The sequence below is a fragment of the Peromyscus californicus genome, unplaced genomic scaffold (genome assembly GCF_007827085.1).
Source record: "Peromyscus californicus insignis strain IS unplaced genomic scaffold, ASM782708v3 Scaffold_9__1_contigs__length_137607984, whole genome shotgun sequence".
In the NCBI taxonomy this organism is placed as follows: Eukaryota; Metazoa; Chordata; class Mammalia; order Rodentia; family Cricetidae; genus Peromyscus; species Peromyscus californicus.
In genome coordinates, this window is record NW_026294617.1 from 107783493 (window position 1) to 107810499 (window position 27007).

At 40.2% G+C, this 27007-nt stretch overlaps 1 protein-coding gene across 1 annotated transcript in view; it reads left to right on the forward strand.

Annotated features, from left to right (window-relative positions):
* Col25a1 (collagen type XXV alpha 1 chain) overlaps window positions 1-27007 on the forward strand; it is a 410812-nt gene that overhangs the window by 298342 nt on the left and 85463 nt on the right. Inside the window, exons 11-12 of the mRNA XM_052730008.1 lie at window positions 15720-15746; window positions 17746-17790. Coding sequence (XP_052585968.1) covers window positions 15720-15746; window positions 17746-17790 — 72 coding nt within the window. The remainder of the gene's footprint in view (window positions 1-15719; window positions 15747-17745; window positions 17791-27007) is intronic.

Genomic DNA, 27007 nt, shown 5'->3' on the forward strand with positions numbered 1-27007 from the left:
AATAACAGTCCCTACTTACTGCATGCTGAGGATCACAAGACTACTGTTTTAGGGTTTCTGTTGCTGTGAAGAGACACCATGACCATAGCAAATCTTTTTTTTTTGGTCACTTAAAAATATTTTATTTCTTTCTTTTATTTAAAAAATATGTATATATAGTTTTTTTTTTCCTCTGACCTTTTTTTTTTTTTAATGCTGAATGCTGTTTATTGAGGGAGGGAAGAGGTCTTAAATACAGGCTTACAGCACAATGGGAGAACCCCAGAGGGCAGAAGTTCGCTACCAATGTTTTACAATCTTGCACCTAAGGAACTTCCCTTAAGCATTCAGGAGGGTGGAACCTGGCAGGGAATTAGCATAGGGAGGATATCAAAGTCAAGGTCAGCAAGCAAGGCAACAGTTACCCAAAACGGGGGCCAGAGCCCTACAGGTCCCCCTTTTACTAAAAAATGAGCTTCTGACTTAGGGGCTGGAGAGATGGCTCAGAGGTTAAGAGCACTGACTGCTCGTCCAAAGGTCCTGAGTTCAATTCCCAGCAACCACATGGTGGTTCACAACCATCTGTAATGAGATCTGATGCCCTCTTCTGACCTGCAGTCATACATGCTGTATAAGTAATAAATAAATAAATCTTTTTTAAAAAAGAAAAAAAAAGCAGTTAACTCTGCAACTCACACACGATTGAGCCTGTATGATAATGAGTATTCAGAGACGGGTAATACCTGGGGGGTGCTCACCAACCTAAGACAGAGTGCCTGTGTGGCCTGGGCAGGTGTCTCCATGACGGGTAAGGTGACCTGCTGACTTCCCACGCAACCTAAGGCAAATCTTATAAAGGAAAACATTTAAGTGGGACTGGCTTATAGCTCAGGGTTTAGTCCATTGTCATCATGGTGGGAAGCATGGCAGCATAGAGGCAGACATGGTGCTAGTGGAGCTGAGAACTGCATTCAGATCCACAGGCAGGAGAGACAGGGAGGGAGAAGGGGAGAGAGGAGAAAGAGAGAGACTGGGCCTGGCCTGAGGTTTCAAAGGCCACCCCCAGTGACACACTTCCTCCCCAAAGCCACACCTCCTAATCCTTCTAATCTTATCAAAGAGTTCTGAGCGTTCAAATACATGAGCCTGAGCCTATGGAATGAATAAGAATGGTCTTACTCCATAACTATATATCCATAGAAACTATATATCCACTCTGCAAGTGGAGCTGACTAGTGGTGGAATGAAAGCTCCTGGGACCAAGCCACACCCCCCACACAGAAATTGCTCTTTTCATGACCTGTATGATCAAGATATATATTTGGTCCAGAGTATTTTAAAAGAAAATTATAAAATATTTATCATCAGTGGTACCCAAATGGATAGACAGCAGTAGCTCATAGTCTGCAGACTCAGAGTGAAAGAGGAATTCCTGGAAGAGCAGGATATAAATTCTGAAATTGTTTTAGCCACCTATAATTTCTGTCCTGGAGACTCATCAAAATCTATTCATTTCATTCATTCCTACATCAAAATCTAGGTGGCATCCTCGGAAGCCCTGTATACCCCGAGTCTGTGCAGACTAATTGCTCACTGGCTTCCGCTCTCCACTCTGGCACCTAGCACAGCACCCTAAACTTATATGGAGTACTCTGGAGTTAAACGGGTGCTCTGGAGAATTCCATTCCTGCTTTCACTGTTTATCTATTCCCCAGGATGGATTAGAGGAACTGTACATAATCTCACTTTCCGGCAGTTTCTTGTTTTATTTTTATTTATGTTCTTGGAGTGCTGGAGATTGAAGCCAGGACCTTACATAGGCTAGATACCTGCCCCACTAAGCCATTTCCACTCCTGATTCAAGTCTTTAAATGTAAGTGCTGTGCCTAGCCCCAAATGAATTATAATGTGTTCTTACTGTGCTTCTATTTCCCATCTCATAAAAACTTTCTCAAATGCAGATAAATATTGACCATAGTTTCTGTAAACCTTTCCATCTCTCTTTACAGTCTTCAGATGAGTTCATGTCTCATTTTCTAGATGCAGCCAAGAAATGTAAATGAAATCACAAATGTCCCAAGGATTTGTGGGCTTAATGATCATCTAAAGTGAATTTATAGATGATCCCTTTCAAAAGTGTAAATTACTGCTTCAAGTGAACATTTCTTTAATATGCAAACTAGTTAAATGCTGTTGTAAATCTCAGTGATTCCTCACAAATGAACGTAAGTAGTGTGCAAGTCAGACCGATAGCTTGAACGTTTCTGTTCCCCTCATCCCCAAACCCCATCCCAAAGATGGCCACCATTCTGACTGGTGTCATTGTGAGTTAGCTTTGTCCGCATTTGAATTTTATACTAATTGACTCGTACAGTATGTCCACGTTTGTGTCTGGATTTTTTCATTCAGCATTGTATTTGTGAGATCATCTACTTCTGTTTTAATAGCTTTCACAGCTGTTCAAAAAAAAACCAGGAGGAAGAACCTTACTTCCTCTGTTACCCCGTTAAAACTACATCAGTCAGAGCAGCGAATGAATGAGTGCCTGTCTGACCTTGGGCAAGCCACTTAACCCCTCAATTTCTCATCTGTACAGAAAAAATAACACTGTCTTTGCCTGCCTTAAAAGGTTGACAGAGACAAATGTAATAAATTAGTGGAAATCTCTTTAAAATATGTAATGAGAACTATATATGAGTGTGTTATTATCACTCTTTGTTCCTCCACATAGTACAGGTGAGCAAAGAGTTATATAACAGATGTGTTCATGAAGGTTGTTTTTAATATGAATCAGATTTTCATAAATCAATCTATTTTAAAATTGCTGAAGAATTTGGTTCTTTAAAACAGTCCATTTTAGGATCTTTTTGTGAAACAATATAACTCCTTACTTCATTTTCTCAGCAAAATGAATTGGTCTGTTTTATACTTGCCTGCTAACATAAATGATTCCTGTGCATTTTAACCTATCCCAAAAAGAGTACCGGGAATACATTTGAATTTTTGTTTGTTTTGATTTGGTTTGGTCTGGGATTTTTGAGACCCATTTTCTAGCTTGCCATTTTCTAGGCTGACCTGGAAATCACTTTGCAACTCAGTCTGGCTTCAAACTCATGATCTTCCTGCCTGGCCTCCTAAATTCTGGGATGATAGGAATGTGGCATCATATCCAGCACTTATGGTGGTCATTTTTATGAGGCAAGGTATCTTGTACAGTTTTTACTGTGTGTGTGTGTGTGTGTTTGCTCATGCTCATGCATGCTCACATACACACTCACAGTGTTTGATCCCAGAAGTCTGGAAGAAAGAAAGATGTCCTACCCCATTAGTGCTAGCTTGAAAGCACTTCATGTGTGACGTGGTCTTTTTCCTCTGCACAGATCCATAAACTGTTGGTAGTGATTGCAATTCTGTATACCTTGATGCATTATGAGCAGCAAGTGAAGAGCTGATGTGAAATGCTCTGTGAACCACAAGGAATTCCATAGATGAGTAGCATTCCTCTTGAGGCAAATGTCAAGCAATGTAAGCAGCCACCCAGAAAGACTCCAGAAAAGCTATAAAGAACGGCTGAGTAATCAGTGACATCATAGCATGTCAATACTGCAGTTGGGCATTCAATTGGTTGTTGTCACCGAGCCTTCTGTGTGTCACATCACATTATCAATTTTTCATGATGGCACTTCTCATCCACCAGTTCAAACAAAGCACAATGAATAGCCTCGCTCTTTTCCTCTCTGGATAATCCCCCGTTGGTTTGAGTTGCTCAGTAGTGCTTGTTTAGATGAGGGTTCTAACGATGCACTGGAGGATCTTTATGAACTTCAAGTGTCTCTGATGATGAAATGAGGAAGCTAAAACCAGCCTACAAAGCTGTTTATGAGTGTGTCAGGTAGGGATTTAGTTTTCATAATCCAGGATGGATCATTAGACTGCACAGTAACTATCCGAAGATTAACAGCATGCCTGATACAGTAAGAGGGAGAGCCTGAAGTTCAGGCAGGCCTGCTTCCCTCGAATCCTGCTCAGCATCTAGTCTGTAAATGTGGCCTTTGGGCTTTCTGAGAAGTTCTGGGGAGATTTTAAAGACAGAATCTGGAACTTAAAATTTTTAACTATGTCTAAATAAAAGCAAACACCTCCCCCCAGAACACACTCTACTATAAAACCAGGCGTACAGCTGAGAGCTGGCCACAACTGGAAGTGCTCAGGGTTGGCTTCTAGCACAGGTCATGTCCAGATCTGTCCTCCAAGCCTGCAGTATTCTAAATAGTTGTTCGAGTCGTATTTAAGGGCATCTTTCCTTTAGACCCCCTTACTGTTTGACAAGTGCAGAAGTTCTTAGCAACATGAAAGATTAATGGCATTTTTTAAAGATTTACTATATATTTAATATATTATGCATTATTAATAATATATTAATATATATTATTTGTATATATGCCCTCTTCTCATGTATGAGTGTTCTATCTGCATGTACAACTTTACACCAGAAGAGGGCATCAGATCCCACTCTAGATGGTTGTGAGCCATCATGTGGGTGCTGCGAATTGAACCCAGGTCCTCTGGAAGAGCAGCCAATGCTCTTAACCTCTGGGCCACCTCTCCAGCCCTAGATGGCATTTTTTAACTCCTTTTAACCCACGCCTGTCTCCTAGTGTGCTGCTTCCCTTTTGTCAACTGGACACAGCTGGAGCCACCTGGGAAGAGGGGACCTCGATTGGGAAAATGCTTCTATTGGCTGTCAACAAGTCTGTGAGGCTTTTTCTTCACTAATGATTGGGTTAATGTGGGGGACCCAGCCCACTGTGGGTGGTGCTACCCCTGTACAGGAGGTCCTGGGTTGTATGAAAAGCAAGCTGAACAAGCCAGTGAGCAGCATTCCTCCAAGGCCACTGCTTCAGTTCTGCCTCCAGGTTCCAGCCTTGAGCGCCTACCCTGACTTCCCTCCATGATGGATTATTAGCTGTGAGATGAAATAAACCCTTTCCTCCCCAACTTGCTTTTGACCTTGGTGACGTATCACAGCACTGGACAGTGAACGTAAACACCTGAGTGCTGTGCTCTGGTCTGAAGTGTCTGTGTCTGGGGTGTCTTAGGCTCTTGCATCCCCCAATTCTGAAACTCTTAATTCCTTCCGGTTTTCACCCAGCTTGTATGTACACTCCATTGCACAGTCCTTCTCCACTTTCTGTGTCATAAGAAGACTTAAATCTTTACTCCCTGGGCTTTCATGGCATGTAAGAATTCAGGAAAAGTTACCCACTAAAGTGAAGTTCGGACTTGTGTCGGAGTAATTTGTAGGTAATTGTAGTTTGCTTTAGTTCTGCTTCTAAACACATCAGTACATCTGAGTCCAATGAGTCCAGCAGTGCTGTTGAATATGTTATGTGGATAACAGAAGCATCAATAGCGTTTCTGCTTCCTTCGTTTCTAACGAAACTGGAAGGAGCGATGTGTGAAGACTTGCTTCAAGCAGCTTCAGTTACTGTGGCCTGCTGGGCTACAGTTGATAAACTCATCGATTTCCCCAACTGAACTTTGACCTGCCTGTTCTCTTGCTCAGCAGATGATAGGAACTGGAGAACACCGCAGACTTCTCCTGTTCATTTGGCTCTGATTGAGAAAGTGAGACCCCGTCCCACTTCCCTGGGTGTGTTTGTCCCTAGCCGGTGATGTGTTGTTTCCCAAACAGACAAGAGAACATAGACAAGCTTGCCTTCTTTATCTGCAGCTGCCCGAGTGGCCTTGCCTGAACCTCAGCCCAAGGGACTCTGGATTGCCAAGTGCATAGGCTTCCTTAGGGGTAGCTGAGGGGCAGACACATTCATGTAGTGGGTAAGGGAAAGATGGTGGTTTTGGTTTGGTTTGTGTGTGGGGGGGGCGGTTGAGGCAGGGTTTCTCTGTGTAACAGCCCTGGCTGTCCTGGCATTCGCTTTGTAGACCAAGGTGGCTTCAGAGATCTGTCTGCCTCTGCCTCCCGAGTGCTGGGATTAAAGGCGTGCACCACCATGCCCAGCTCAGAAAGATGTTTTAGCTGTCATTTGAAGTACAAACCATCTAAAAGGCTGAGTAGGTGACAGGAGTCACTTTGATTTTTATTTTCCTTAATGATTTCTAGACTGTGATTAGCTCTATGGTAAATATCTCTACACTGGTTCCAGCTAAAGGCCCAAACCCCTATATTATATTGAACAATTTAAAATGCCTAGAATTTAGATTCCCCATTCAGAGAACATGGTGCTACTGAAAGATACAAATTCCCGTCCAGCTCTATAATCTGCCACCTTCCATTTTCATTAGATGCACAGAGGGACCTTATGATTCTTCATTGTATGTAAATGCCTTGTAAATAAATTCAAAGGATGTTCATCTGTTTTTTTTTCAATTTTTAGACAAAAGGAAAAAAGAAATTCTTATGCAAAATGTACAAATACTAACATTTTACAAACCAAGATAATGAACTGTTAAATATGTTCTATCTTCTAACTTTCACAAAATTATTCTCATAGTGACTTGTAAAATTGAAATTCAGTAATTGTGTGCTCCTGAAAGTACAAAGTCTGAATATGCTAGCAAGAGGAAAGCTGTGACGAGCCCCCTCCCTAGCCCCTAGGCTACTCTTTCTCTCCCATGCCTTTACCCACCTCTTACCTTTATGTAACTGACTTTATAAGACTCGTGTTCTCCACCGCTCACAGGACCTAACTCCGAGCACATCCCATAGAATAATCATTATGATGCTTAATGTTGATCGTTAACTTGACTGTGTTAGGAAACACCATGAAAGCATTAGTAAAGTACACCATTGGAATGTGTCTGTGAGGGCATTACCAGAGAGGTTTAGCTGAGTAGGAAAGACCCACCCTGAATGCGGCTGGCACCGTCTCTGAGAGGAGGAAGAAAGTCCACAGAATTACCAGCATTCCTCATGACTCTGCTTCCCAGTCTACTGAAGTGTGGGCGAGCAGCTCTGACCACCAGCCCTCATCACTGTGATGGACTCCATCCCCAAGCCTTGACCAAGTAAACCTGCCCTCCCTTACGCTGTGTCTTGTCAGGTGTCAACACAACAACACATCATGGCAACGTCCCGTGTTCTAATTTACTGTTGCGGACACCAGAGGTGTGGCTCCCCATCAGAAAGAAAGAACTGGAGGAGAGAAGGACAGCTGTCTTCAAAGTGAACAGAAGTCAAGTGAGCAGAAATGCCCAGGGCTCTTAGTATCCCAGCCATAGTCTAGGTCTGGACAATTGAGGTTGCAGTCTGGCCTGTCCCTTTAGACGCACAGACTCCTAACTGTGAGACCTGCAACCAGGGAAGGGAGTTTTAAAATGCCTTCTTGCTCGTGTCTAGAGCTTCAAGTGTCTGAGGGGAGGTTTTGAAAAGTAGCCTCCTGCTTTTTCTTTAAGAAAATGCCACGTACTTCCACATTCCCTCACACTACATTAGAACTGTCTGCTCCTTTGGTCTGTAATGCTTGTCCCACCATACACTAGCTGCTGTAGTTAGAATGTTTATTAAACTGAATAACTGATGTGAATTATCATTATTGTTAATGGTATTTGTAATGATAAGGTACCGATACCTAAGCTACTGAGCTTATTCCTTCTCTCTGACAGTGCCCTGTCTTACCACAGGTAGAATTAAATAGGATAAACACAACCGATTTTCTACAGATTGTCTGTTCAGTAACTTCTCCTTTTCCTTCATGATCTACAGATCATTTAGAGTATCTATGTGCTCATGAATAGCATGATTAAAGGATCCATTGTCATGAAGACAGTGGGAAAGTAATCACTTCTATTTCTAGTCACAGTGTGTGGCTATTTTGAAATCAGGTATGTTAAAAGAAGCCTTAGAAATCATCTAGCCTATCACTTCACAGATTAAAGAAAAAACAAGACGAGCATAAGTGATGTAGCCAGGGTGGTAGAGAAGACAGTGTCAGAACCATGTTAGACCCTGGCTCATTTGCTTACAGTCTTATGGACTCCACAGTCTAAATCCACAGTGTCCAATGCAATGTCTACTAACTCCAAGTGACGAGTTCAGAATCAGTCTCAGTAAATCAAAATTAAAGCTTTCTTTCTGGAAACTACACTAGCAACATTTCCGGTGCTCAATAGCCATGTGTGGCTAGTGGCTCCCCTGTCGGATTAAGCAATCCAGAATGTTTTCATCATCACAAAACCCTGCTCTAGACAGCACTCACTGGCCTTCCTAGACAGAAAGCAGGCCTGAACACACAAGTCTATATTATACTCTTAAATTTAAGACATCTGTGAGTCACAGGATATGTAGATTTGAGGAGCAGCATTTCTTAGCATTGTTTATTTTAAATATGGTGAGAGCTTAGATGCCCCTGCATACAAATATTCTTTTACTGACTGCCGTGTGGTGTGATAGGGCCTTTATGAACCATAAATCTCCTTTTATGGCATTCAAGGGAAGCATATGTAATCACAGAGGGCAGAAGAGCCCGTTAATTTTTCTTTCTTTGGGGGTCATTTCCACTTTGGGTTCCGCACTAAGAAACAATTTATTAAATATTTAGAAGGGATAGAGTGAACTAATTTAGCTGTGGGTATCTGGTGACTATTGAGTCTCTGTTTTGGAACCTGATAGTATAGATGCTTAAATGTCTAGATCTCCCTTTAATCGGTCCATGCTATTTAATGCTCCATTTTTCGTCTTGGATCCTGCTTTTTTCAAGTGATGAGAAAAATGTATCACCTATTTAATTTCCTGAGCTTAAGAAACCTCCCTTCAAAAGGTCATAACCTCGTGATTTTGAGAACTACCAGTAAATGAATTGCCCTGGTTTAATATTTCCCTATAAGTCAGCACATGAGATAGAGCAGTCTGAAAAATTTGCTCTTTTTAAAAACTGACTGCTCATTAGAGCCTTTGCCATAAAGTGCTTATGAACGAGTATGACAGCAAGCCCTCTCGTGGGCAAGGTGTGAGTCTTAGAGGAAGTTTTTCAAATAATAGGAGTTAGTGGGGCGAAACAGTACAGAAACAAAAATCCCAGGTATTTAAACAGAAATAACTGCTTCCAAACTGAGGACTCTCTCCACTTAGTAGTGTTATATTTTGAGTGCTAAAATAATGGTATCTAGTAAATATAATTTTTGATTTTTTATATTTCAATTTATTCAATAATTATTTATGATAAGTACTTTCTCAAGTCCAAAAGATGTAAAATATATGTCCTGAGGAAGCTTCTACTGGATCTAGTAGATTTTCATATGTAAGTATATTAAACTATAATCATTTGAAAAGTACTAGAATGCAGCAGAAAACAAGGTTTGTCCAGGCATCTTGTCAAAGAATGTGAGTCGTGACCCTGGGTCCCAGAAGAGTGATTAAGAAATTCGGATAAAGTCTAATAGGAGAAGGAAATGGACTTCATGGAAATATTAACAAATATGACTTAAGACAGGGCCCATAAAAGACTAGGTTTATATAGCACTGAGATGTAGCAGTCTCCGTCCAGCATTGCACCAGAGCCACTGCAGAACTACTACTAAGTCATTGGCCTTGGCGTAGAGGGTACCAGGGCAACAGTGCTTTGCATCCTGTACTTCCCTCAACAGTTGGTCTTGCTGCTTCCCCGGGCTTAAGCAATAAATTCCAAATCTTGTATATCATCACCTAAATTCTCCTCCAGACGTCCATGATAGATAGAATTTCTGTCTCTTAGCCTTCAAGTTGGAGATCTCAGTCTGTACAAGTAAATCTTAAATGAATGCTTCTTGACTGAGGCAAATTGCCCTTGTGTGTTTCTTCTTTATAAACCAATGTTACGGATTTTGTGATCTTGTGATGCATCTACCCAGGTTAATTAATACCTTTCAAAAAGTTGTGATGAAATTCTATAACACCAACCCATTGAGAAAGCCCAGTGCTTATGTTTTATGATTATATATGATATACATCTCATCATTCTTTCCATTAGAATCAGCTTTGAAAAATATTTCCTTTATTTTGGCTGACTTTTATTGAAACAAGGGGAAAAATTTAAGTCAAAAGGAAGTCCTTTTAAATGGCTTAATACTTTGGGCTTCTGTCCTCTTCTTCGTGTTGTGTTAATTTTTTTTCCTTTAGAAGTTGATTGTATATTCTGGTATCCAGCAATGACCAGCAGCTTCCAGAGCTCTGGGTTTTACTGTTAGCCATCAGGGACAGAACAGGAACTGTGTCCACCCCCTACATCATTTCCTAATAGCAGGCAACCAGAACTTGCCTTAAAACGTCTCCCAAGAGGCGTTCAAAAGCACATCGTCTAGCAACTCAGCATCCTGTTTAAGCAATTAATACCTTAGTCAAATCTGTGCTCGTGGCGTTAGGGTCAGAAAAATTCATTTTCTCCCAAACAGCGGTCTATCAAAGAAAATGCTTTTTAAAATGTATGTAAACTAGCAACTGTAGCCAGTGCATGATGCTTGTAGAGTCATTTGTTTCTTGGCTGCCTGCTTTGAAGAGTATCTTGGATTGATAATTCTATCCACTGTCCATGTGACTACTCGCACTCCAGTAGAGACCTTAGGCCATACATGGTACAGTGTAACTAAGATGTTTTTGCTTTATTTCGCTGTAGAATCTATGAATAGAAATCACTAGGGAAGAATTTACTCCAGTAGTTTGGGAGCTACTGTAATAAGCCAACAGCATTGACATGACTCAAAGAATAAAGTAAAAAAATCATGTCATTCCTATCCTGAGACACTATTGTTAAAGGTTTCAAGAAGGAAAAAAAGGAATGACTATATGTATTCTATGACTATAATCATTCCTATAATTTTTATCATAGTCAAAGCAAGCACATTGTTCTTCTGAGCCCTGACTAGATCATGCAGCTTCAGTCTACCTTCTCTCTCCATTTCCTGTCTCCTTCTAACACCCGTCGACCGTCCTCTGGTGTTCTTTGAAAATGTACGTGTTCCTTAGTTTGGCCTTTGTACCTGTCCCCTTGCCGCTAGCATTCTCCTCACTCGCCAGGCGTCCGGTCTGCCTGACAGAGCTCTAGTCCAGGGTCGCCTTATCACTGAGTCTGTCACAGAGCTGCTGGTTTGAACCATCTACCCCTCTCCTTCTCCCTTCCCTAACCCCTTCTTTGCATTAGCAATCATGTCACAGATTGTTGGCTGTCTTTCTACATTCACTAGAACGTGAAGCCCAGAGGGCATGTAGTCAAGGCCTGTTTTTGTTAACTGCTGTCTCCCCTGTACCTAAAGCATTGCCTGGCACTCAGGGTGCAGTTAATTATTAAGTAAGTGGATAAATGAATGAATGAAAACATGATTCACTGAGCATTTTGCTGTGGGTCATCTGTACTACATAAAAAAAAGAGAGAGAGAGAGAGAAAGAAAAAGAAAAAAAGAAATAGCCAGGTGGTGGTAGCATACACCTTTAATCCCAGCACTTGGGAGGCAGAGCCAGGCAGATCTCTGTGAGTTCGAGGCCAGCCTGGTCTACAGAGCAAGATCCAGGACAGGCACCAAAACAACACAGAGAAACTCTGTCTTGAAAAAAAAAAAAAACCCAAAAGTGAAAAAAAGAACAACTTTTACAATAACACATAGCATTACAATAATGTTGATAATTCTATGAAAAAGTTCTATTATCATGGTTCTTTGGGGAACAGTAAAGCAGACTGACCCCCAAAGGTCGGGACCCTGACTTGAATTTATGGAGTTGCTGTAGGAGGGAGGTCGGTTAAAAGCCCCAGTAGTAACAGGCATCCAGAGTTGCTGAGATGCTTATGTGGTAAACTACAACTCCTATCCAAGTCCGACCTCTTCTCAAGAGCTACAAAAGTTGTCAACAGATGCTTAAACAACATTTCAGGAAGTGTCCTCAGGCCGCAGTGTGCAGAGGGACATGGGGAGATAAAAGGCCATTAGATAGATGTCACATTAACTAGGGAGGGAACAAAAGACTTTGGAGTGGGCATAGCTGTGCAGCACAAGAGGAGGGACCAGAAAGACACACTGACAAGCCTGACGGACTCGGGCAAGAGGAGTCAAGGGGCTCTCAGGCCTGAGTCAACATGCTTTTGGTCAAAGACAACCACTGCCTTGGGAACTGTCATATTTTTGACTTATCTGCTCCCTGCATACTGATTATTGTATAGAATCATTTGAGTGGAAGTTAGCGGAGTTGGAGAACAAGAAAGGACAATCCAGTAGATTGTACAACTCTTGCTAATAATCTTCTACCTAAGCTTTGTTTTGCATAATTCCTTGTGATATTTTCTGGCAGATCATGACAATAATGAGAGCTATATGTACATTAATGATAATAGCACTACTTCACACAGAATTTTTCAATGGCTTTTAGTCCTTTAAATAAAGCTATTTCTACTACATAGAATTCTTCAATGAAAACCATGTATTTTATATCACTCAGAATCTATATTAACATGAAGATATTTCAAGATTCAAATTATATTTGATATTTAAGTTAAATGTAAAGAAATATACCTTAATATGTTGGTAATCTACATATAGCATAGTTTCTATTTTAAAAACACACAGGAATTATTTTGAAAAATCAAATTCCATTTTGACTGTGTACAAAAAAATATTCAAAGTATAAATGCACCTGCCAAGAAAAATGTCTACAAAGAAATGCTGTACTGAGAAAAATGGACCAAATGGAATATAACTATTCTGAAAACTGTTTTATCCAAACTTACTGAATTATTGATATAACACTAAATAGAACTACTTTAGAAGTCTTGAACTACTGGAATCCTAAAAATGGTAATAAAAAGAAGCATTAGGTTTCTTAGTGAATAATGCATTTATGATAGCCTTCATCCAAGCCATTATTCAGGCTGAAGGTATAAGTTTAAGACTAGACAAGCTGGCTCAGCAGATAAAAGCACTTGGTACACTGACCTAACCACCTTAGTTCAGTCCCAGAACCCATGTGGGAGGAGGGAAAAGACTCCCCAAGTTTTCTTCTCACATCCACACAGGCATCATAGAATGTGTCGACATTCATATACATACATTACAGACACACACATACACCACAAACAATAGTTCTTCAAAAGATTATATGAGCTAATGAATGACTCTATAGTATTGCCTATTTCTAAATTCACATTTGTGCCAGAAACAAGGTTAATAAGATGCACATGTCTTAACAAGCTGGTAACAACATGCCTTAATTTCAAAATTGATTTTTGAACAGGAAACCTTAAGTTGTATGTTTATATTTAATTACTACATTGTCACAGATATATAACAGTGTCATCAATTTAAACATATTTGAAACATACGTAAGGAAAATCTTGTTTAGTGCAGTAAATTGAGGGGTGTGTGCATGTGTATTTGTGTGTGTGTGTGTGTGTGTGTGTGCGCGCGCGCGCGCACGCGCGCGCCCAAGTGCTTGTATATTTACTCAAAAGTATATCTGCACCTTATATTACTCCTGATTCCCTTCTGGTAACAGACGATGCTCTCCTTGGCTCCCAACCATTTTTCCTGCAGTGAGATTCAAGAATTATATGTACATGTATTTGTAGCTGAGAATATATCTTGGCAGCAGATTTGCAAATAATCTATAAGACATGTAGGGGAAATATATTCAGTTTCTTTGGTTATTTGATTTTTCTTAAATATTGCATTAAAATATGCTAGTCTAATTTTATATGATTAGTCTTTTTAAATCTCTGATTTAATGTGACCATGCACCAAAGACTAAATTAGAAAATGCCATGTATGTTAGTCTCCATTTACAATAAAATGTAAAATTCTCTTACTTTCCTTTGAAATATTCCCCTGAAATGGAATACCCGATTTTAGTGAATGATGTTTTTTCAAGTGGCAGAGTCAGATTTACAGTGGGAATGCAACCTTTGTGAATGGAACATATACATCCTCCGTCTAAGCACTGAATAAACGCAATCCTCATCATAGAGTTTCCTTTCCACCCTCAGCAGGTCAGGAAGGGAAACACTCCAGAGACACTTGAGAAGATGGAGTCCTGGGCAATGATAAACCCAAGACTTTTCTTCCTTCTTGGATCCCCTATCACAGCTTGCAACTTCTGCCCTTACTTAGCATTGACATTCATTCCCCAAACAATTTACACAGTGAGGAAATGATTAACCATGTTTATGTGCTAAAGGAAAAGAACTGGTATAGAAGAGCAGGCTGATACAGATGCAGGGGTAATTGATTGGGAAAGGTCCCCCCGGGCAGAGGCAACGATGGATTCCAGAGTCTACCTGATGAGTTGGCCTTGCAAGGAGGAAGGGCTCTTCTTCCTCTGAGGTCCATGTGGGCTTGGGTTGATGAGAGATGTGATCTGGATGGGATTTACACCTGATGGTCTATTTTCTCTGCAAAATCTAAAATGGAGAATTTCAAACGGGGAGCAGGATGGGTGGGAATGCCCACAGATATGTGGATAGCGAGCCTATTAAAAACACAGTTGGTGAGTCTGGTTGTTCAACAGAGTTAAGTCAAGGAGGAATGAGAGTTGGTATGATACGACACACATTCAGTAACCCAAGGCTGATTATAGAGGAAATGAGTCTTCCTGTGGGGGCTCTTCAAAAGAGGGGTGGGGAACAGGGTCTCTGGATCTTTCTAAACACTTTGTCTGTTTAATTTTTAAAATTCATGACCTATTCTCCCCTAGTAATCATGCTCATGTTTCATGCCATGTTACAGAGTATGAATGTCAGATGCTGATTAATGGGAACGTCCCACAATGAAAATAAGCCGTTAGGGTAGTGTGACGCACTAAAGACCTTTTGTGTAAATAGCATCTATAAATTCACTAAAACACACCCAAATCAAATACGTTTCTCAAGGAACTAAAAGGAATGCCTAATACCTTTCTGTACAAGTAGACCGAAGGAGTCAGAAATGAGGTTGTAGCTCAGTGTGTACTTTTCCACTGTCAGAAAGCCATGTCTTAATCTAAATTAAGCCAGCAGATCCTAACACTGACTTTGTGGTTGAGAACTGCTTAATTTCATAACTGTCACATTTGCATTTTCTAAGTAAATACTCCCCTTCATCTCACTAAGTTCTGTATTCTGCCGGCCTCTCGGATAGCAGTGTGACAGCAGCCGCCGACATCCCTGCTCCCTTCTCGGGGGCACACCAGGGGCTGCCTGTAGCCGTGGCCACCCCTAGTTTGTAAATAAGATTTTGTGTGGGTCACATGACAACATTTCCTAGGAATAAAATACAACATGCTTCTCTGTGTAGCTTTCAAGCCTGCTTACCAGGGGTGTACTGATAAAGGCACCATGTAATGTGTCCATTTTCTAGAGAATGGTGTTGCATTCTAACTGCTTCTAGCAACGATACCCCGCCCCCCGTCCTCCAAATGAGACTGATTTGATAGATTGGCAGGAATATCAAGAAGCAAATGCACTGGGACCCCAAACATTTTCTTTCTAAAAGAAATCAGATCCCTCTTGTATGTGGCTAATGGCTTTCAAAAAAAATCAAATATATATATATATATATATATATATATATATATATATATATATATATATATTTGGAGAGAGAGAGAGAGAGACCCACTTTGTATTTATTTCCTTTGTATTCCCGAGATTTTCTTTTTCAGCATTTTTCACTACAGCAAAGGGAACTTTATAGAATAGAATGACTTAGTTTTGATGGTTGGTTGTTTGGTTCATCATCTAAGCTTAAATGGCAGTAGTATTGTGTTAATTGAATTGTTTTTCCTCTTTTAGGGACCTCTGGGGCCTCCAGGACAAAAGGTAGGGTGTGTGTAGCAGTGTCAAGAAAGTTGTCTAATGAGAGCAAGAGAAGTGGGTGGAATTGTTGAACATAAATGGTGCTGAAGGAGTTAGTATCCTTTGTTCATTCTGCTTTCTAAAATATTTTCTATTTAAACATTAGAAAGTGCCTCAGATTTCCACTCTACTTCATTGTAGAATACTCAGTAAGTCCAGAGAAGACTTTTTGAGCTGTCTGCTGCACTTGTAGGTCATGGAATATTTAATTCAAATATTGGTAACACATTCTGACAGCATTTAAAACAAGAAGGATCATGTGACACTGCAAATTGATTGCTGGCCTTGGTCAACTATATAACTGCCAAATGGCCACAGAGCTGACCCTAATAGAGGATCTGCGTCTTGCTTCATTCATTGCGCTGCTTGGCTCTCTCGGTGTCCCCCTTGGCTGGGTAAACTGAAAAATGACTTCCTGATTATGATTTCAGTCTTAGCCACAGTCACCAAAGTACAGTCTAAAGGGGAGGACCTAGGGCTCTGAGGTCACGCCAATGGAACAACAGTAAATAGAGCAATAGCAGAGAGTTGATGGCTCTTTGCCAGTGAACACTGCTAGGTCCCATTCACTGCTAACCTCCCACCCTGAAGAGGGAGAGAGAGGATGTCTAACTTGCAGAAAACAATTGGGTTGTAACAGGTGGGAAAGTGATTGCTCTTTATCTTTGGTCTTCATCAAAGATAAAGACTTTTTATCCCCAAGTGCCTGGCATGTGGCATCTGTTGAAACATAATCCTTCAAACCAAGTCAAGGCCCTGCACTGTGAGACATCTTGCATGCCGGAACAGTTTGTCCTTCACAATAATGTCTCTATTAAGCTCAGTGTGAAATTGTAAAGCTAGCCTGATCCACGTGCAACCAGGATAAAATGCCGGCTCCAGGCTTCAAGATCTTTAATTCCCAACCCATAGGATCATGGGCTGCATTAAGAAACTTGCCAGCTCAATTTGTTTGGCATATACTTTTTCTCTAGTGGGCTATTTTTAGAGCAGTTTCATGATAATCATGACTATTTAATGAAAATTCTTCCATTATTACAAAAGAAATTTAATAGACAACTAAAAAAAACAATTTTCTTGTTCTACACTATGAATAAGCAAAAACAAACCAAAAAACCCCCACAAAAACACCTTCTCCAGAGCCTAAGGGGATGGGGGGGAATGACATTGCCTTTTGAAAATATTTACCAATACTCCCTGTATTCACTTAAATGTCATGGGTTGTCTCAAATAGTGACTGGCTTTCCTACCATCACTTGAGCCATCTACAACCAGCTGTTCATTCTCAGCCAGTGGGTATATATGCTCATGTTTACATGCACAAGCATCTTCAACCTCAAAATACAGAAGTTGTGTTGTTTCGGGTCAGCACACAACATTTGTGATGCTTTCTTGAGTCCACTTCAGAAGCCATATCAATACTAGGTGACATAACCATAGTCCCTGAAGGTCCAGAGGGAAGTGATCCAAATATAACAAATTTGCATTTCCAGCATAGAGCCCTCCTGTCATAGAGTAAGCAGTTGCTTTTTAAATTACCTTCTGTTTTGTCTTCTATAAATTTGGCAAATTCAAGAGTCACTGCTACTGCTCGGCTTTTTCCTGGTGGAACTAAATTATCTATGTCTTTAAAACAAAATTTAGAGCCCCGTGGCCTCCTGAAAGGTACGGCTTTCAATTTAGATGAGATTCTTTATATCATGTTAGAGTTAAGTGAGTATTCAGAAAGAATATTAAACTTTATCTCTACTTCTTCCTGGGAAAGTATGAAGATCTGTCTGGATTACTAAATATTAGAACACAGTGGATAAAATCTAGAAAACAGAGCCTTAAAACCTTGTGTAAGGGAATTGTAGTATGTTTTAGCCATGTAACATTGTGGTTGACCTAATAAACACTGCAGAGATTTAGAACTGGAATATTGATCATGATATCAACTTAATTTAATCATGTGCTTCCTTAGGGTTCCATCGGAGCACCTGGGACCCCAGGCATGAATGGGCAAAAGGTGAGTTTGCTGATTGTAGCATGTATTGGATAATTTGGAGACTGTTAGAGTAACCAAGTCATTCGAGGGAGTGGTGTTATTAGTAAACTTGTACGTTTGCAAATACAAGAAAGCCATGGAACAAATGTTCGACTGAGTTGACTTTAAAGAAGCAGCAATCCCAAGCTAAAGCTTTTCCACTGTAAGTATTCTGGATGTGGTCCATTTTGTTAAGTTATTGTAGATGATGTAAGGGAGAGAGGAGATGCCGTACTTAACATTCAAACAAGACATACTAGTTCATTCTGGTCATGGGTAAATTAATACGTGCTATTTCTTTGATTAACAAAAGTTATTTATATAATGAGAACCCATTAAAATCTTCTGAACAAGAGCAAGCTCTGTTCACTGTTAAGCAAACTTGAGAACAAAATGGACTTCCTATACACTGTAACTATTAACTTCTGGTGTGCTGTTAATGAAGGGAATCAGAAATAAAGAGAAGTGTATGCATTAACACAAACACACACACACACACACACACACACACACACACACACACACACACACACACACACACACACACATGTGTCTTTGCATGTGTTTATTTCCATAACATATTTGTCATTTGGAGAAAGCATCTAATGTTATCCCACAGATAAGCCTGGTGTCTGTGCACTTAACATGCTTACCAGCTCTCCAATCTGGAACCTCTACAGAGATGAACAAAGCCACTGTGGGAGCTAACAAAACCCAGAGCTGGCCTAGTTCACCAGGGTCCAGGAAGCTGAGCTTGGGACTTTCCTGTCTCCCTTCAAAATCTCATGACTCATCTACTCATCTTCCAGAATATTTTAAAGCCCTGTACCCTGGACCAAGTTCTGAAATCACATAAGAATCCCAGCTCTCACTGAAAGAACAGACTTGAGCATAGGCTTTTCCTCTTGTCTACCTTCCTTTCTCTCTGAAAACCTCTTAAACCTACAAAGTAGCTAAGAATATGAGCCCAGCACTTAGATGCTGTGTAGATTCTGCCTAAGTCTTTGAATTTTCTCACCTCCTTTTCTGCCTCCATATGAGGGAGATGATCATAATTCCTGCCTCAAAGGTCCATGTAGGGATTAAATGTATTAATAAGCCTTTATAACAGTGTCATTACTATTAAACTTTTCCTATATTTTATTTTAGTGGAAGGCTAACAGTTTGATTGATCTGTATTTCAAAGAGACAGTTCAGAATTACTCAAATTCCAAGGAAAATCAATATTCCAGATCAGGGCTCCTAGTACCTTTATTACATAAGCCAGATGCTGAGTACTCATCCACAGCCCATGCCAGGAACCCATTTATATTCAGTAAAATGTACATTCCTCTCTCCTTTCCTCAATCCTGGTAAAGATAGAAGACTGACTTTCTTTTTACAACACTGTAGATCATGGGGGGAAAACATGATCAAAACTTTGAAAAGTACTTGCTATAAGGGAGATTTAAAGTCGCATAATTTGAGATGTTTTTGACATTGGTAAAGACCAAACTTGCAGGCACACTTAATGTTTTATTTTTGTTTTTGTTTTTTTTTGTCCAACTTTGAGTACCATCATGAAAATTTATAGAAACCTTTAACCTGAGAGAAAACAACTTGAAAACTGTCTTTTGAAGACTTCAATTTTTTTTATTTTTACAGGGAAATGCGCAATTTCCTTAGAAAGAGAAAGGAATGTGACATTTTCTTGTCCTAGTCACTGAGTTTAAATTATGTATCAAGGAAACAGCAGTGAATAGTCACAGCTTTATGTATTGCAGTATATCTTTGCAGCGTTTTAAATGTGTTTTCTCTAAAACAGTGGGAAGCCAGCATCTGCCTTCTGAAAAGGTATGAGCACAGGCAGTGAGAGTTATTTTTCCTACTTCATAGACCTGGAACTAAAACACTGTGGATAGAACATCCTTTAATCCTCACTAGTACTTAAAATTGTCATGGCAGCTAGATCATCTTTAGGAAGAGAAGTACAGAGGGATTCTTCTTCACCAAGACAACCAGTCTCTGCAGCAGTAAGAGCAAAGTTGGCAATAATTCTACAGTTGGAGTGTCTTAAACTTCTAGAATGTATTTTTCTAAGAAGAAAGTTTACAATGACATCATAATTTCTTAAAAGAACTTTAGTGTCCTGTAACTGTCTTACAAGAATGTTTTCTTCCACGTTACAATTCCACTTTTTCCAAAGTAGCATTTTTGATGCCTAGAAAGTAATTTTCTGGCTACAGTTAAGGGAAGGTGTGAATTTTAAGCCATCAAAAATTTGGAAAGTAACAGCTAGACAGAAAAAATGGTTTTCTGTTGTGTTAGACAAAAGAACACTATTTTAAGAAAACATTTTATTTCCCACCACAATATTTTCAAGCCATTCAGGTCGACAAAATTGATGATTGGTTTTAGACAGTAAACTTGATGATGACTTAGTTTCACATTTATTTTATTTTAAATATTGGCCACTTTGATTAGCAACCTGAATGTTTATTTACTTATTCTGCTGTGTACCTGTCACTTATTTTCAATAATGCTAATGGAATTTTCAGTATGGATAGAGGTCAGTGCCCATTGAAGGCTGCAGCGTGGTATGGAAGGAAGGATCAGTGCACTCAGTGTGTCCAGCCAGTGACTCTTCAGTGTAAGTGGTGTGGCCCGTAAAGGAAGGTTTGTAATGCCCACCTATGCAATTACTGGTGAAGACTGACTAACATGTATTTATGGTATGGTCTTCCAATTCTTTATATTGTACTTAGTAAGTAGACTTACATAACAGTGACATGGTATTAAAATCTAGCCTGGCTCCTTCTGGCATCAACCTGTAAAGGAATACTAAATGGTCTTCTATGAAAAGTCGGGGGGCAGGGTAGTGCAGCAAGAAGAATGGTACCTCCTAGCCTGAGAGAGAATGCTCCATGTCTTTGTCTGGGCACACTATCAACATTCTTATGGCTCTGTTTAAAAGACAGAGGCCGTATAGTGCTAGCTAGACAAGGTAACTGAAGTCAGTGATATTAATAGATGCTCAGTATCTCTAGTTATACTCACGTGTTTTAGGAGTCTCAGCACTTCAACTCAAGCAAAGAGAAGAACCCCTTAAAGTCAACATAGGATGAAAATTAATATGCAGAGTCACAGAGGAAGCTGGAATCTCCCTCTGAGTCCTGTGGCCTCTCCAGCCCACCTCCCACGCAGGAGAGAATGAGTAGACAGAATGGTAGGACTTGGGGGACAGGAAAAAGGACACATCACGTATGGCTTCAGAAGTGCAGGCACCACTAGCTAACGTCTCCAGTCCTGGAGGTGACAGCCTGTGTTCTTTGAAGAATTCTTTCCTCTCTGGGCTCAAGGGGGTAGCTTTATCTACAGAAGAAAGGACTGTGTGAGTTTATTTTCATATCCCCTAATGACACAGGTCCCAGAATGTCATTCATGTCACACTGCCCATTCAACAAACTTCTAGCATCTTTTGTTCCCTACTCTGAGAGCTGGTTTATCATACTTTGCACTGGTTTCCAGGAGCCAAAGCAGGTCAGATGCCATACAAAACCCTACCAAAAATATGAACAGTTGCTGCTAGTTATGTTGAACACAAAAATAAGTTTTGTAATTCTCATGTATACATCCTGTTGGTCAAAACTATAGTGAACATTTTATTTGTGCGCTATGTTGACCTGCACACAGGCAAATGCAACCCATGGACTCAGTTACACCCTGTTCCTGGAGAAGTGCTCTCTGGGGAAGTGTGGCTACTTAAAGTATCATCATTAAACTGAAGAAGCATTTAGCAGAATTTATGGAATTTTCTACAGTTTTGTTAGAATATTTGGACATCAGTTCTTTCAAAATCTATACTCATAAAAGGTGTTATTTTAAACCCCTTATTTTTCTTTTCTTTCACATTTACCTTACTTGGCTCAAGCACAGTAAACTCTTTGCCAGAATAATTTGAGTAGCAATTAGTGCAAATGCTATGAAAAGAAATCTGGTAACAGATAAGTGGTACATGAAAGGCCCAGCATATGTATGTCTCAGCTGAAATCCTTTTCCTTTATCACCAGAAAAGAGTGTCAACTGTTTTCATGATTAAAAGCAAATTATTTTTGCTGTGAAAGCTAGGATTTCTCAGAGTTCTGAGTCATAAGGATTCTTGCCAAAGCAAGAAGAGCATAGATGATCTTAGCCACTATAGTTTTCAAAGGCTTTTTTAGATCATATTTTTTTAAGTTTAAAACATAATGTAAAAAATTGAGACCAATGTGTCGTCTATGAATCTACCCCAGATAGCTGTGTGGTTTTTAAGTGGCATTAAATTTTCATTAGCTTGTAGCCATGGTATTTGGAATGCTGTTTCATCTCTTACGCAGGAGTCTCATAGTTCTTAGCTGACATTCGTCTTCACAAAATACTTCTAATGGCATTTTTTATTGTAAGTATATTTAGAGAACAGATAAATGGAAGCTTCCAGACTTGCAAAGGTCAAGCCATTGACTCAAGTCTACACAATTAAACCACACAGTGAACCCAATATTTTGTGCTTGATTCAGTCAGTGTAACCATTAAACACAATGTCTTTCTTGTTTCAATCTTTTTAAAAGAAGGATTAAGGCCTGAAGATGTAGGTCAGCAATAAGTGTCTGCTTGTCATGTATGCAGCTAAGATTCTGTCTCTAGCTACTCCCAACTTTGAATTAAATTCTTGAAGGATTTCAATATGTTGTAGGTCTATTTGCTATTGCCTAAAAGTTTCCTGTAGCAGAACTTGCCAGTGAGCTATTTAATTGTGACTTTTTATAGTTGTCCAATGAGTAGAAATAGTAAGGAAAAGAAATGGCTGATTTCTGATTCCAGATTAGTTAATGGTTCATGGAAATTATCTGATAATAATTTACTCCTTGTATTGGTTAACGGTGGGAACTGAATTACATTTATTACATTTCCCGTCTTCTTAGAGATTATGAAAACTAGAATCCTAAGAACCTAAGACCACTGTTCCTATAGTTACCATGGTAACACTCATCCTTCCTTGTTAGCATCTTCATTTACCCATTACTCATTCTTCCATAAGATCACTACATCCTTTAGTGTGCTTTATAGTCTCAAACATTCCATATACTGCTCACTCTACTCTTGAATTGACTTCTCATTCAGTTCAACTTGTTAAATAAAACTAAATATAACCCTGTCTTTTATATAATTAATTTTAAACCTCTTTAGAGGAAAATATAAAGCTAGTTGAAAGTAGTCTACTTCTTTGCTATAGAGTGATACCTTTTTCCAAACCACTGCTCCCCTTAGACTTCATATAAGCATATTACTCCAAAACTGAATGCAATTGCCAGTCTCATAGATGGAAACATTGGAACAAAGCAGAATAAGCAGTTAAGGGATTGATTGGCAAAGGGAGAGAGGGGAAGCTCCTCACAGGCTGTTTTGCAAAACAGAATAATAACCAGACTGATGTGTCTGAATGAATTGTGTCAACATGAAGCCCGCTTACCTGACGTCTCATTTTAAAAGAGTGTGTTTTATAGAAGAGAACACAGAAATATTGGCTCACTAGAGCTGATTATATTGCATATATGATTTGTAAAAGCCCCTCCCCCATCAACTGCAGCACTCGGGAGAGTGGCCCCGGCACCTCGCCTGGGCAACACAGTAGAGCTGGCCCTGAAGGTGTAGGTGTGGGAGAGCCAATACTGAGGATTGGAAAGCAGGAGAACTGCCCTGCCTCTTGCTCATCACGGGTGAACTCGCCAGGGCAATGCTGGAGAGCTCCCCCTGGTGGTGAGGACAGAGGAGAGCTGGTGGGCTGACCAACCCTGAAACTACCCAGGCCCAGAAGCAGGGTTATGAGTTGGCCCACCCCAACATCTACCCCATCTATGATCTCCTGGAGCATGTGAAGGGACCAGTCCTGCAGACCCAAAGCTGCAGGATCTCCGTGACACAGGGCAACGACAGGATATCCAAGAGGAGTCTCAGTGAGGGCCCAGCATCAATAATGTAGCAGAAACCAGAGGCCTCGGACCAGACCAATGACTCTTTGCAATGAACAATTTCAGGTAAAGATACATGGACAAAAGGGTTTACTGAGTGACTCACTATGTCACACTGCAGCTTCCATGATGAGATTTTTCCCTTTCTTTTTTCCTCTTCAGTTGTTATTCTATTTTGTGGGGAGGCTGCAAAGGCAGAGGGCATATACAAAAGGACAAGGAAATGAATGGGATTAAAATATATGATGTGAAAGACATAAAAAATAGATAAAAATGAAGTTTTTAAAAAAGAACAAGACTATAAGAAAGAAGATCTTTGCTGGATATTTTAAGAAGAAAAATGTTTTCAAGGGCATATTCTGCTGCAAGGTCTAAGACAGCGGTTCCCAACCTTCCTAATGCTACAACCCTTTAATAGTTTCTCATGTTGTGGTGACCCCTAGCCATTATTTTGTTGCTACCTCATCACTGTAATTTTGCTAGTGTTATGAATCATAATGCAAATATATCTGATATGTGACCCCTGTGAAAGGGCCATTCTAGTTCAAAGGGGTCATGACCCACAGGTTGAGAACCATTGGTCTAAGACGGGTCGGGTACCCATTATAAGAATACAGACATTTCTTTAAGCCACATAAACTGGAAAGTCCAGCACAGTGCGGGCTTTGGCTCTGCCTGCTTTGGCTCTGCCTGCTTTGGCGCCTAAAGCTTTCAGCTGAGATCCACCTGCCCTCATCTCTCATCTTTCTTGCCGCTGCTTCGCTTTTTCCTGCTCTGAGGCAGAAGGTGGCTGGGGCTTCACTCTTTTCCGTCATATTTGCATCTATGGAGTAAAGTGTCATTCCCCCATACATGCAACAATAGACAGAGCTCCTTACGACTGGATAGGTCAAGGTCCCCCTCTCATTGCCCACATGATGGATGACCATTGCCTTTGATTGTTGAAACTCCTCTGATGGTGTCAGTCCAATCAGAAGTTTCTGTGAACCTAGATGGCCTAATTTATAGGACTTATGTAACATGGGGAAACTGAAAAACCGTGTTTTAGCTGATTTCTCCCAGTTCTAAGAAACTCTTCCACTGCATACAACCCATTTAATCTGGATCACCATTTTGTCTTCTCACATCGTCTTCCACAAGAGTGTGTGCAAAGAACAACTTTTTCACATGCAGAAAGAAAGCTCTCTGCAGCAGTGTGCTCTCTGGGTGGTTTGAGCTCACATTTGCTCTTTTCCACGTTGTTTTAAAAAGGAAATTCTGGATAGGGCTTCTGTTAGGTAAGCAGTATCCTTCTTCTAGCCTCTTTTATCTACAAGATCATTTCCCAGGTACCAGGATGCCTGCCTCATATGTCCTGACCCTGTTTCCAGAGTCCACACTGGTCTCTTCTCTAGCCCACATTCCCAAGTGTGAGCACACAAGGATGGGGTAAACAATGGAGTAGCTACAGGGGAACCCCAGTGTGCCAAGCTTGCAGAGCTCACAGGCTGGCTATTGGTATGTAATCACCAAGACTCTTTCCAGTGAGAACCAAGAGTTGGGAAAGAGAAGGTAGGGAAAAGGAAGAAGGAGCTATCATGTGGGCAGTAAATAGGGGATGTACTCCCAACTAAATCTTCAAATTGCATTAATATGCTCAAGACAAACAATGCCTCTCTTGTATGTAAATTGTACCCATATAAATGTAATCCAGCCATGTTGGGTGACCTCCTAAACACTTATCTCTTGGCCTTCTAGTACTGTTTTCCAAATTGTTTTGCACACATGCCTCTCTGAATTAGCACCATAGGAACCTAAGGTATTGATGAGCAGACTTCTTCCAAAACTAGCTCATGCTGAGATTTATTAATCTACTGTGACTTATTATACATCTTTAGATATTTGTAAATTTTAGACGTTTATCATTTTTTCCCTTAAGCTTGCTAGGTTTTCTTTAGTTATTATTTCAATCAGTTTAAGGGCCATGTCAACAAATGATCCAAAGCAGCATATTTGTATTTAATTCCTGGCTGGCATACCTGTCTGCTTTTCTACTAATTAATATCATATTGCCAAAGAGGACTGAGACTCTGATTTGATGGGAGAAGTTTACTTATGAGATAAACAAGACAAAACTCCCCTACAGGGATGCCCAGTCCTCCCATGAAGAACCAAATCTAATTGTCCAGGATGAGCTTTCTGGTTTTCCTTTTGTCATGTTCTAAAGGCTTCTCTGCCTCCAGAAAATGCAAATGGAAATAACAGGTGTCGGGTGTCGAGTAGAAGCTAAAAATGTTACAGACTGGTCCAGACTTGAAGCTGAATTCCCAGGATGGTCTGGGAGGGAGGAGGAAGGTGAGATGGAAGAGGAAGAAATGAGAAGCCAGTGAGACCAAGACAGACCATGCCTGTGACAAGGGATCCTCACCAGTGCCTGAAGGAGACAGCTGATAGAGACTAAGGATGAGGAATTAGCCAACACGGTTGAATTTGGGGAAATCAGGGATAATGTGCAAATATACGAACTAGAGCAGCCAAGCTTGGACTCCGGAATTTGGGTTCGAAGGGAAATTTAATCCAATCCCTGAGGAATAAAGATCTATAGGTGACATCTATGGTCCAACAACGAGCAATGATAGTAATACTAAATCTTAAAAGGAACGAGGGAGCATTGATTCCAGCCCCACACTTTATAGAAAACATGCTAAGCCCTGTAGAAGTCCAAGAGATCTGCCCTGTGTCTTAGACCTTAAGTAGAAATATTTGGAGCCAACTGGACACTTTCCTAACGCTAATCCAATGTTTAATGCTAAAAATGAAACATGGTAAATAAAATGAGTTTTTGGATACAAGCTGCTCAATTACAAGAAAAGCAAGATTGGGAATGGGTGACTTGGATTCTACCTTACAGCTGACTCTTTGCTGTTCTTTGCCTCTCAGACACTTACTTGCCCACTCTGAGAATGTTTAGCTTTAACCTTACACACACACACACACCCCTCTACCATTTGCAGTTCTAGAGGCCAAGGCTATGTTGGACCCACCACCTTTCCATCTAATACCTGATCCTTGTTCCTTAAAGTATTCTTCTTCTCCCAGTTGGATGAAAATAGTAGTCTTTTTTAAATGTTTTTTTAAATATTTATTTATTTATTTATTTTATGTATGAGTGCTCTATCTGCATATACACCTTTATGTCAGAAGAGGCCATCAGATCCCATGATAGATGGTTG